General features: G+C 47.2%; 1 protein-coding gene across 3 annotated transcripts in view; it reads left to right on the top strand.

Moving 5' to 3' along the window:
- The window catches only part of LOC105496196 (EF-hand calcium binding domain 8), a 107,118-nt gene that overhangs the window by 4,278 nt on the left and 89,716 nt on the right, over window positions 1–13,124 (top strand). For 2 of the 3 annotated variants that reach the window (XM_011766379.3, XM_011766378.3), the window contains exons 2-3: window positions 2,188–2,239; window positions 6,428–6,593. In XM_011766379.3, the coding sequence (XP_011764681.2) occupies window positions 2,198–2,239; window positions 6,428–6,593 (208 nt within the window). In that variant the 5' untranslated portion in view covers window positions 2,188–2,197. Of the gene's footprint in view, window positions 1–2,187; window positions 2,240–6,427; window positions 6,594–13,124 lie in introns of those variants that run through there. The other variant, XM_024797422.2, reaches the window with a different exon arrangement.

The following is a 13,124-nucleotide window of genomic DNA, read 5'->3' as shown; positions in this document are numbered from 1 at the left end:
GGTATGAGCCACTGCGCCCAGCCATTGAAACACATTTTAAAGATTGCCATGAGCCTGGTGTGGTGGCACGTGCCTGTTGTCTCAGCTACTTGGGAGGCTGAGGTGGGACGATCAGCTGAGCCCAGGAGTGTAAAACCAGCTTGGGCAACATAGCAAGACCCCATCTCAAAAGATTGCCATGAACCCTTTTTTAATTAAAATAAAAATCAATTGCATGATTTAGGCTATAAACATCTTCCATAATCTCACCTGCCAGAGATGACTGCCATTAATTTTGGAGTATATGTCTCCAGGCTCTTTTTTTATGCATGTGCCAACATGTACATGCATATATTCTTAACAGAAATGGACTTTACATACACTTCAGCTTTTTCACTGGTAACCTCTTAATTGCCTTTTTCAATGGCCGTTTCTTTCCCTTATCACCTTAGCTCACTTTGTAGCATCCCATGCTCCTAGCTGTCTTGTGTGTTTCTCCCTCTTTCTGTAGCCACTCCTCAAGTTTCAGTCCCCAGATTTCCAGGTATTCGTTTTTATTATTTCTTTTTCTTTTTTTTTTTTTTTGAGACAGGGTCTCACTCTGTCATCTAGGCTGGAGTGTAGTGGTACGATCTCAGCTCTCTGCAGCCTCAACCTCCTGGGCTTAAGCAGTTCTCCCACCTCAGCCTCCTGAGTAGCTGGGCATGTAGGTGTGTGCCACCACACCTGGCTAATTTTGGATTTTTTGTAGAAATGGGGTCTCAGTGTTGCCCAGTCTGGTCTCAAACTCCTGGATGCAAGTGATCCTCCTGCCTTGGCCTGTTTTTTAATTCCTAACTGGACAGCCTAGTATCACATGCATTAAACCACTTTCCCTCCTTGCTCCTTTTTTTTGGAAGTGGTTCTGGCATTTCTGTTAACTTGGTTCTTGGCTTCCAAATCTCCTTCCTTTAGGCTGTCCTCTCTCCTTTGGTCCTTAGGTGTGAGCTGGTGCCAAGACACTGCTAGATTAGAGCATTCTTGGGTACCGTTCAGTCTTCTCCCTCCAGCTTGTGCTGATGAATTTTATTTTTTTGAGACAGAGTCTTACTCTTGTCGCCCATGCTGGAGTACAATGGCTTGATCTTGGCTCGCTGCAACCTCTGCCTCCCAGGTTCAAGCAATCCTCCTGCCTCAGCCTCCCAAGTAGCTGGGATTACAGGAACCTGCCACCACACCTGGCTAATTTTTTGTATTTTTAGTAGAGACAGGGTTTCACCATGTTGGACAGGCTGGTCTCATTTGAACTCCTGACCTCAGGTGATCCTTCTGCCTTGGCCTCCCAAAGTGCTGGGAGTACAGCTGTGAGTCACTGCACCTGGCTGCTGGTGAACTTTCATAGTTGCCCTTCATTTTATTCAGACTGGCCAGGTATTCAAGATTCTACTTTCTGCTGCCAATTTTTTTTTTTTCTTCTCTCCCATGATTTCTCCCTTCCTTCTGCCCCCAGGGCCCTTCAGGTCAAGCCAAGCTGGCTCACTTGGTCTGTCTCCTGTGCATGTCCTGGGCTTAACTATTTCTTGGCTGTCCCCCTGCCATCCTAGAGTGCCTTCTGGACTCTTGCCTGGTGGGACTTGCTGACAAGGTGGATTGGTGCTCCAATGACCCTAACAAAACTCTGTCATCTGTCTCATATGGAGGCCTTGCTGACCCAATAGAAACGTTCCCTTTATATTCCCAGAGAAGAGCTCTGTTCTGTCTGCTCTCCCGAAGTCCTGACTTGCAAGGGCACTGGAAGGCGGGTGGGGAGGGTATATGCAGCGGAAATGAGGGGCCCTCATTTTTCTAATCTGTTTATTGTACTTGTACTACCACATGGCCTCCTAAGATTCTTCTACTTCTGTAGAAAGTGTGATCCCCTTTAGAAAGCCTCTGGCATTAAGTCAGGAGTAAAGAAACTTGTGAAACCCCATGGCTTCTGCAGGACAACTCCTCTTTATCAGGGGAAGAAAGGCTCAGATGCAAGCTTGGCAAAAGCTTTTTGCTGGAGAAATCTCTGGGAAAAGGGATGCTCATCAAATGCTTGCTGGGAGTGTCCATGGGCAAGGGGCAGCCACCCTCTCCCTTGATCTTGACTTCTTTTCCACCTTTTTGTGACCTGGCTAAGTCAACCTTCCACGGGGTCCTTACAACGACTGCAGTTAAGTTGACTATGATTCCCTATTCTAGGTCAAGACTAATGTCTTCTGAAGACTTAGCAGAGATCCCTCAACTCCAAAAGGTAAGACAATTATCTGAACTAATAAAGGGTGGGGCATTCCAGAGTCACCCAAAACCTCACTTACCAGCATGGAAGTACAGTGGTTTCTGCATTGGGGAGGGGGTTGCATACTCAGACGTTTACTGGGCAGGTAACTTAAGTGTACTTTTTTTGTTGTTTTTTTGAGACAGAGTCTTGCTCTGTCGCCCAGGCTAGAGTGCAGTTGCACCATCTCGGCTCACTGCAACCTCTGCTTCCCGGGTTCAAGCAATTCTCCTGCCTCAGCCTCCTGAGTAGCTAGGATTACAGGTGTAATTTTTGTATTTTTAGCAGAGACAGGGTTTCACGATGTTGGCCAGGCTGGTCTCAAACTTCTGACCTCATGAACCGTCTGCCTTGGCCTTCCAAAGTGCTAGGATTACAGGCATGAGCCACTACACCTGACCTAAGTGTACTTTTAAAGGGCTGCCTGAAACTGGGTATGGTGGCTAACACCTGTAATCCCAGTACTTTGTGGGCCGAAAGCAGGAGGATCGCTGAGCCCAGGAGTTTAGACCTGCCTGGGCAACATAGTAAAACCCCCATCTCTACAAAAAGTAAAAAATTACATAGTGGCACATGCCTGTGGTCCCAGCTACTCCAGAGGCTGAGGTGGGAGGATTGCTTGAGCCTGGGAGGTCAAGGCTGCAGTCAGCTATGATCTCGCCATTGCACTTATCCTGGGCAACAAAGTGAGACCCTGTCTCTAAAAAAGCAAAACAAAAAAGCTACATGAGTCAAATGCAACACACCCGAGCCCCCTGATGTATGGTCTGTACATGGACTCCACTTCTCTACTTAATTTTGTCCAGCAGGTTGTGATAATGGTGGGATGGGCTGTAAGAGTTTTTATCAAGCCAGGTTTGTATTGTCTGTTATGTGCTTGGGGCTGGGGAATATAGAGATAATTAATACAAATTAGATTAAGATTAAGTTAAACATGCCCTTGCCTTTGAAGAGCTCACTATGAGATAAGGAGTAATAACAAGAGCTGTCATTTATTGTGTAATTACAGTTTACTAGGGCTTCACATGTATTCAGGTGTCATTTAGGTCTCAACCACAACCCTGCAAGGTAGGGACTGTGGCTCTCTGTTTTGCAGATGAGGAAACCTGTGGCTCAGAGAATGACGTGATATGCCTAAGTTAAAATAGCCTGTAAGTGGGGGAGCCAGACAGAATTCCAACCCAGAGCTCTGGGGCTCTGTAGCCGTGTGCTTCCCCTCCTGGCTTGCTGCCTACATGTATGGACAGACATGCACACTTACTATGCCTTGAGGGGCAGATATGAACAAAGACCTGGGAATATGGAGGTGGCAGTGATGACCGTCATCTGAAAGTTATGGAAGAGCTCCTGGTGGGGAGGTTCTATTTGATCGAGAGTCTGAAGAGTGGGTAGGGGTTCACCTCTGAGGGAGACGGGCTGGATTGTATATGGGAGACAATGTGAGTAAGCACGGAATGCTTACTGGGCTTGGGGATGGTGGGAGCAGGTGGTGTGCCTGGAACATGGTACATGCTTGAAACTAGAAAGATAGATCAGAGCTGGTTAGGAAGTGTTTTGAATGCTACACTCAGGAGTTGGGGTGAAGAGTGTCAGAGTCAGGGTAAAATCATTGATCAGATTTGCTGCCTAGAAGCCAGGTGTGGTGGCCCATGCCTGTAATCCCAGCACTTTGGGAGGCTGAGGCTGGAGGATCACCTGAGGTCAGGAGTTCGAGGCCAGCCTGGTCAACATGGCGAAACCCTGACTCTACTAAAAATACAAGAAATTAGCTGGGTGTGGTGGCTTATGCCTGTAGTCCCAGCTACTTGAGAGGCTGAGACAGGAGAATCACTTGAACCCAGGAGGCAGAGGTTGCAGTGAGCCGAGATCATGCCATACTCTAGCTGGGTGACAGAGTGAGACTCTGTTAAAAAAAAAAAAAAAAGCCGGGCGCGGTGGCTCACGCCTATAATCCCAGCACTTTGGGAGGCCGAGATGGGCGGATCACGAGGTCAGGAGATCGAGACCATCCTGGCTAACACGGTGAAACCCTGTCTCTACTAAAAATACAAAAATTAGCCGGGCGCGGTGGCGGGTGCCTGTAGTCCCAGCTGCTGGGGAGGCTGAGGCAGGAGAATGGTGTGAACCCGGGAGGCGGAGCTTGCAGTGAGTGGAGATTGCACCACCGCGCTCCAGCCTGGGTGACAGAGCAAGACTCCGTCTCAAAAAAAAAAAAATTGCTGCCTAGAAAAATGATTGGTGCCAGTGTTGGGAGGTGGATGGGAAGAGAAGGCCGAACTCTGGTCTCAGTTAGTGGTGGTCATTGTACTTGTCCCAGCAAAAGACTAGAGTTCGAGGCGAGCAGGGGTGTGGGAGAGGAGGCTTATATGTAGGTGATGGATCCCAGGAATAATTAACTGGAGGGACAGTAGAATGCATAGGAGGAAGAGGGAAGAGCTGAAGGTGGTACTGAGATTTCTAATTTGGGACCTGGGTGGGTGGTGAGAGCTTTCACATGCTCCTGTGTTGGGCTCCATGGAGGCAGGGACCCTCAGGGTGTTCACAGTGTATCCACAGTGCTGTATCCACAGTGCCTGGCACTCAGTCAATGTGTGTAGACCCTTGGCAAATGAATGAAAGGTCACAGGAGGACGAGCACATTTGCTCTTTAGTTGGGGCTAAGGTGGGGAGAGTGAGCAATTCAATCTCTTGTCTCTTGTCTTTTTGAACTAAAGTCTTCTCAACTTCCCAGGGCCCAAAGCAATGTGTCTCAGTGAGCAGCACTGCCTGCCTGCCACTCAGGCCATCTAATTGTCCACGTTTGGAGCCTTAGGGGAGGCAGCCTTTGATGGCCTGAGCTTTGGTGACCTGACACATTATGCTAAGTATCTGTATGAGTCTCACAGAGGGGTGATGAGAGGAAGCATCATGAGGCCTAGAGGGGTGGGGAAGGCTTTTGAGGGGGATCTGAGAAGGATGAGTAGAAGGGGGAAGTAAGGGAGAACCCCCAGTGGAGGGGTCTGTTTGAGCATTGGTGTGTTGGTAGCAAGGCCAGGGCTGGGGCAGGTGAGCTTATCTGACCCAGATGGGACATCTGGACTGGTCAGGACCAGGTCAAATTAAGGAAGATGGAGCTGGATTCCTTGGGGTCTTTTTTTTTTTTGAGAAGGAGTCTTGCTCTGTTGCCCAGGCTGGAATGCAGTGGCACAATCTCAGCTCACTGCAACCTCCATCTCCTGGGTTCAAGTGATTCTCCTGCCTCAGCCTCCTGAGTAGCGGGGACTACAGGCACACGCCACCACACCCGGCTAATGTTTTTGTATTTTTAGTAGAGACGGGGTTTCTACCATGTTGGTCAGGCTGGTCTCAAACTCCTGACCTCAAATGATCCGCCCTCCTCGGCTTCCCGAAGTGCTGGGATTACAGGCGTGAGCCACCGCGCCCAGCCCCCTGGGGTCCTGAATTCTGACCACTGAAGATTTGAAGTGATATAGTTACTGAACTGAGGTCCCTTATAAATGAACACCGTTATGTGTAAGGTAGGACTTGGCTGTATCCTCCTTGAGCCTCACGTGTGGCATCTGTAAAAGGGGAGCAATGGTTCCCTCTCCAAAGTCAGGAGAGTCTAGATTTTTCTTTATCTTCTTAGGTCTAAAAATGGTTAAGAATTATGTGTTTCTCCATGGAATACTATGCAGCCATGAAAAAGGATAAGTTCATGTCCTTTGTAGGGACATGGATGAAGCCGGAAACCATCATTCTGAGCAAACTACCGCAAGGACAGAAAACCAAACACCGCATGTTCTCACTCATAGGTGGGAATTGAACAATGAGAACACTTGGACACAGGGTGGGGAACATCACACACCAGGGCCTGTCGTGAGGTGGGGGGAAGGGGGAGGGATAGCATTAGGATATATACCTAATCTAAATGATGAGTTAATGGGTGCAGCACACCAACATGGCACATGTATACCTATGTAACAAACCTGCATGTTGTGCACATATACCCTAGAACTTAAAGTATAATAATAATAAAAAAGAATTATGTGTTTCTGTCAGTAACATCATAACACTACTTACCTTGTTCTTTCTCAAAGAGTCTCTATTTAAATCATGTGCTGAAAATGTTTGGCTCAGGAAATTGAAACATTCAGTCCCTGGTTCTTGTTATATTCGTTCCAGCTGTCTGTCCCACATGGCTTCCAGAACAAGGAGGCTGTTAGCTCCCCAACACCATCCATCACCCTTAGCCAGGTGCCCGACCTCCAGCCTGGGTCCCAGCTGTTTACTGAGGTACACCTGGCCAAGATAGAGAAAATGTTTGAGGAGGACATCAACTCGACTGGAGGTAAGGCCTCTCTGTAGGCTCGGTTTTTGTGTGAGTTCTGCAACAGGGCAGGACCCAGTACCTGGGGTATGTGGAGGGTTCAGACATGATAAGCATTTTGTTTTTGTTTTTGAGATAGGATATTGCTCTGTCGCCCAGGCTGGAGTGCAGTGTTATGATCACCACAGCAGCCTCCATCTCCCATGCTCAAGCGATTCTTCCGTCTCAGCTCCCAGAGTAGCTGGGACTACAGGCACATGCCACCACTCCTGGCTAATTAAATTTTTTTTTTTTTTTTAGAAACAAGGGCTTGCTGTTAGGTTGGTGAAAAGTAATTGCAGTTTTGCTATTAAAAGTAATGGCAGAAATCGCAATTGCTTTTGCACCAACCTAATAAGTGGTCCAGGCTCGTCTGGAACTACTGGGCTCAAGTGATCCTCCTACCTTGGCCCCTGGAGTAGCTGAAACTACAGGCACATGCCACCATGTCTGGCTAATTAAAAAAATAATAATTGTAGAGACAAGGTCTTGCTACGTTGCCCAGGCTGGTCTCAAACTCCTGGACTCAAGCAGTGCCTCCTGCCTTGGCCTCCCAAAGTGCTGGGATTACAGGTGTGAGCCACCATGCCCAGCCCTGATCAGCATCTTTGCATCTAGTTTCTCCTGTAAAACTTTCAAGCATTATGTAAGTATTGCAAGCATATTGGAGGCTATTTGGGATCTAGAAAATTTTAAAAACTATCCCTAGTCCAAATACCCAAATGTAACCACTGTTAGCATTGCGAGGTATATATTTTCTTCCAGTTTCATATGTATGGTTTATTGTCTATTGCTGTGTGACAGTACCAAAATCTTAGTGGCTTAAACCAATGCACGTTTATCACTTCACAGTTCTGTTGGGGCAGGAGTCTGGGCATGGCTTAGCTGGCTTCTCTGTTCAGGCTCTCATAAGGCTGCAATCAAGTTGTTGGCTGGGGCCGGGTACAATGGCTCACGCCTCTAATCCCAGCACTTTTGAGAGGCCAAGGTGGGCAGATCACTTAAGGTCAGAAGTTCAAGAGCAGCCTGGCCAACATGGTGAAACCCTGTCTCTACTAAAAATACAAAAATTAGCTGGGCGTGGTGGCACGGGCCTCTAATTCCAGCTACTTGGGAGGCTGAGGCAAGAGAATTGCTTGAACCTGGGAAGCAGAGGTTGCAGTGAGCCAAGATCACGCCACTATACTCCAGTCTAGACCACAGAGTGAGACTCCATCTAAAAAAAAAAAAAAAAGTTGTCGGCTGGGGCTGTGGAATCATCTCAGGCTTGACTGGGGAAGGAACCACTTCCAAACTCACTCAGGTTGTTGGCAGAATTCAATTCCTTGCCGCTGTATGACTGAGGGCTTCTGTTTCTTCCTGACTGTTGGCAGGAGGCTACCTTCAGCTTCTAGAGGCTGCCCACAGTTCCTGGCCATGCAGGATTCGCCAGCAGAGCTGCTTGCAAGGCTCAAGCCAACAACAGGGAGAAAAACTCCAGCAAGATGGGTGTTGCAATCTCTCTTTTTTTTTTTTTTGAGATGGTGTTTCGTTCTTGTTGCCCAAGCTGGAGTACAATGGCACGGTCTTGGCTCACCGCAACCTCCGCCTCTGGTTCAAACGATTCTCCTGCCTCAGCCTCCCAAGTAGCTGGGATTACTGGTATGTGCCACCACGCCCAGCTATGTTTTGTATTTTTGGTAAAGACAGGGTTTCTCCATGTTGGTCAGGCTGGTCTCGAACTCCCGACCTCAGGTGATCCGCCCGCCTCAGCCTCCCAAAGTGCTAGGATTATAGGCGTGAGCCGCTGCACCCGGCCGGGTGTTGTAATCTTATATAACAAATCATGTAATCACATGCACATAGTCCTGCACACCCTGTCACCTGTGCCATATTCTGTTGGTTAGAAGCAAGTCACAGGTCCCATTACACTTCAGGGGAGGGGATCAAAGGAGGGATTGAGCACCAGGAGGCACACAGTATGGGGGCTGCTTAAGTCTCTCTACCACAGATGGCTCTGCGTGTTTCATATGTCTTTAATCATACTATATGTGTAATTTCAGACTATTTTTCACTTAATGCTAATATCCTAAGGAATTTTCCATATTGCTACATAATCTTCCAAGTCATCATTACTAATGGAGGCAGTTGTTTCACTGGCTAAGCTATTCCTCTATTTTCAGACATGTAGGTTTTATTGAGTTTAATGTTGTAAAGATATCCTTTGTGCATCAAGCCTTTTTTCTGTTTAGAGCTTGATTTTTCCCCTGAGATAATACTCCTGTAAGTCAAATAATAGGAATACTTAAAGGCATCTTTCCTCATATCCACTAGACCATGCCAGGGTCCTATTTACCTGCCCTGTGAATTTTTTTTTTAGATTTACAACCACACTGTGATGTGGGCAGGAAAAGATAAGAAATCTCAGTTTACAAATAAGTAGAGTGAGACCTAGGAGGGACAATTTGTGTCTGGTCTGAAGATAGGGGGGTTCCTGGGCGGTGGTCTTCAATATCATTGTTTGCAGCCAGGAATTGCCACCACTGTGTCTGGGAGGACCCCGCTGGTACTGACTTTGGCCATTGTTTTTATTGTGTTTGTGTTTGTTTTGAATAGGTAATATATCCACATAGTTCAATGTACCCAAACGGTTCAAGATCCAAAAGGTACTTTTTTTCATGGTACCTTTTAGATACACAGAGAAAATGTCTTTCTCCCCCACCACCCATGTGCCCAGGTATATCCCTTTAAGTGATTACTGTTTTCTGTTTCCTGTGATCTTTATTTTTAATTTTTTAGGGACAGTGTCTCGCTTGGTTGCCCAGGCTGGAGTGGAGTGGTGTGATCATAACTCACTGCAGCCTTGAACTCCTGGGCTCAAGTGACCCTCCTGCCTCAGACTCTGGAGTAACTGGGATTAGAGGCATGTGCCACAATGCCTGGGTAATTTTAAAAAACTTTTTGGTAGAGATGGGGTCTTGCTATGTTGCCCAGGCTGGTCTTAAACTCTTGGCTTCAATCAATCCTTCTGCCTCTGCCTCCCAAAGTGTTGGGATTACAAGCGTGAGCCAATGCACCCAGCCTCCAGTGACCTTTAGAAATACAGAAGTACCTTTAGTCATTTCTCTCTACTTCTTTTTTTTTTTTTTTCCTGAAATGGAGTCTCATTGTGTCACCAAGGCTAGAGTACAGTGGCACGATCTCGGCTTACTGCAGCCTCTACCTCCCAGGTTCAAGTGATTCTCCTGTCTCAGCCTCCTGAGTAGCAGGGACTACAGGCACGCACCACCGGCTAATTTTTGTATTTTCAGTAGAGACAGGGTTTCACCGTGTTGGTCAGGCTGGTCTTGAACTCCTGACCTCAGGTGATCCACCTGTCTCGGCCTCCCAGAGTGCTGGGATTACAGGTGTGAGCCATCACGCCCAGCCCTCTCTACTTCTTTTAAATGTTAGTGTCCAGTCGTCAGTTTCCTCCCTTTTTTATATGAAGTGGCACCCTACTGTTCACACTGTTCTACTCTTTGCTTTTTATTTTTTAAAATTTTTATTGTTTTTTTTTTTTTCTTTTTTTGTGAGCCAAAGATTTATTTATTCATTCCTTGCATTTGAAGTACTCTTCGATAACATCCTTGGCCTGAGACTCCTTTCCATAGTCCTTAACTACTACACAACTGCAACCAACCACTTTACGGGGTTTCCCCTCTCTGTCAGTTTTACAGAGGCCTCCCCATTCTCCTAGTTTCTTATTGTCATCAACCTTAATTAGGTTGATCTGGTGTTCAGCACAAAGGGCCTCCACCAACTTGACATACATAGGCTCATCACAGTTGGTTGCAAGCACACAAAGATGGGCTTGGCGCCTTTTCCTAGGTTTCCTGTAGGATGGATGCCATTCAGAACTTTTGCGCTAACACCATGAACTCCACGCCTTCTTCCCTTGGGTGGCAGTTTTGTTCCGGTTGCAAGAACCCACAGTATTGAGACTGATACACGTACTTGTCTAAGGCTTTGGCAGCTTCGCGAATTCCACGTGCTAGGCCATCGTGGATGAGGGCGGTCTTCAGCACCTCTTGTAAGGCAGTATTAATGTCTATTACACCTCCAGCAGCAATGCCTTCCTCGGCCATGGCGGTGGGTTACGGGTGAAGCGGAATGTTGAACGCACCGAAGCCTCCGCCTCTGCACGACTCTGCGGCGGCAGGGAAAGAGCTACATTTTTATTCTTTTAAATTTCTTTTAGAGATAGGCTTTTGCTTTGTGGCCCAGGCTGGCGTGTAGTGGTGTGATGATAGTTCACTGAAGCCTCGACCTCCTGGGCTCAAGCAATCCTCCTGACTCAGCCTCCAGAGTAGCTAGGACTACAGGTGCATGCTACCACATCCAGCTACTTTTTTCATTTTTATTTTTTGTAGAGATGGTGTCTTGCTATGCTGTATTCCTTGCTTTTTTAAAAAATTAATTTTAACAAGTTTTACCTCTTGCTTTTTACTGAATGTATCTTGCAGATATTTTCATATCAATGTAAAAAACCCTTTCTCATTTTAAAAAAACAACTGTGACTTTAAATGGGAGAAAGGAAAATTCACCTTTTGTTGATGTAGGATAAAGGAAAATAGGATAATTTTTCTCTTTCAAAAGTCTTTTAAGGAGGTGGATTATGAGCACGGGCTCCATACCGTGTCTTAGGCACCCCAACTGTCAGTGTGTGCCTTGGAGGGAAGAGGGGACACGCTAGTGTCCTTCTTCCTGTTCTGTAAGTTCCCTTTTCCTAGCTTCAGTCCAGGTTGAATCCAGATCTTTGAGGGAAGTCAGTGGTTCTTAAAGAGGAAGGAGTGCCTTTCAGTCTCCCCAGAAGGTTTTGAAAGCACATAGAGGCAGTTTGACTCCCAGCTCTGTCTGGAAGGAGGCTGCAGGGCTCATGGCCTGTCCCCTGACATCTGTCTTCTACCTGGAAGGACCACTAAGTGCTTAAGCACCTTGGCTGTAACTCCAGATAAGCAAGATGGGTCCCTCTTTTAGCAAGGCATGATTTCGTCAGGCTTTCCATTTACTCCTTGATCCAGCAACAAAGATAATAATAATTACTGTTGTATCATTGTGCTGGGTGTTTTATAAGGAGCATAGAATGGGGTTAAGAGCATGAGTTCTGGAGTCAGATTGCTGGGGTTAGTATCTGGTGCTACCACTTACCAGCTGTGTGACCTTGGGCAAGCGACCACACCTCTCTGTGACACATTTACTTCCTTATATAGGTAGTCCGTGTGCATAAGGCACAGAGAACAATGCCTGGCATGAAGTGCCATCGCTAGCACATCTTAGTGCAGTGCCCACAGAAACCCTCAGGGGACCAGTGTTTGTTGAAGCCAGGACCCAGCCCTGGGGAAACAGGCTCATCATCTCTGCCATCCCAGAGCTCTCAGGCTGGAGTGGGAGATAGAAGACAGACAGACAACAATGAAAGCAAGCTGAGCGCGGTGGCTCACACCTGTAATCCCAGCACTTTGGGATCCCAGAGAGCTGAGGCGGGTGGATCGAGAGGTCAGGGGTTCAAGACCAGCCTGGCCAACATGGCGAAACCCTGTATCTACTAAAAATACATAAATTAGCTGGGCATGGTGGCGGATGCCCATAGTTCTACTTACTTGGTAGGCTGAGGCAGGAGAATCGCTTGAACCCAGGAGGTGGAGGTTGTAGTAAGCCAAGATCGTGCCACTGCATTCCAGCCTGGGCAACAGAGCGAGACTCCGTCTCAAAAACAAAAACAAGGCCGGGCGCAGTGGCTCATGCCTGTAATCCCAGCACTTTGGGAGGCCAAGGTGGGCGGATCGTCTGTGGTCAGGAGTTCGAGACCAGCCTGGCCAACATGGCGAAACCCCATCTCTACTAAAAATACAAAAATTAGCTGGGTGTGGTGGTGCACACCTGGAGTCCCAGCTACTCAGCAGGCCAAGGCAGGGAGAATTGCTTGAACCCAGGAGGTGGAGGTTGCAGTGAGCCGGGATCATGCCATTGCACTCCAGCCTTGGCAACAAGAGTAAAACTCCATCTCAAAAAACAAAACAAAACAAAGCAAAACAAAACAAAAAAACACCACTAAAAACAAAAACAAAACACAAAACAATGAAAGCGAGTGTGTCAGCTGATAAAGAATGTCAGCAAGAACCATGGAGCTGGGCAATGGTGGGGGTGGCCTCCTTAGATAGACCCTAGGAAGGCTTCCCTATGGAAGGAGTCCCCTGAATTCTGAGGATGTTGGCCAGGATGGTCTCAATCTCTTGACCTCGTGATCTGCCTGCCTCGGCCTCCCAAAGTGCTGGGATTACAGGTGTGAGCCACTGTGCCCAGCCCAGAAGCACTTTTTAAAGACCGTGATTATTTAAAAAAAAAAAGTTGTAGACGGGGTTATTGACCCATTTGCAGACAGATCCTCTTATAGACCCAGCATGTGGAGAATTTTCTATCCTTGCCTGCTCCTCCTTTCTTCTCCCCATCTTTTCCTTCAGTCAAAGTTTATATTTTGATAATTACTTTTAA

Source organism: Macaca nemestrina, chromosome 15 (assembly GCF_043159975.1).
Source record: "Macaca nemestrina isolate mMacNem1 chromosome 15, mMacNem.hap1, whole genome shotgun sequence".
In the NCBI taxonomy this organism is placed as follows: Eukaryota; Metazoa; Chordata; class Mammalia; order Primates; family Cercopithecidae; genus Macaca; species Macaca nemestrina.
This window is presented reverse-complemented; position numbering and strand designations above follow the sequence as displayed.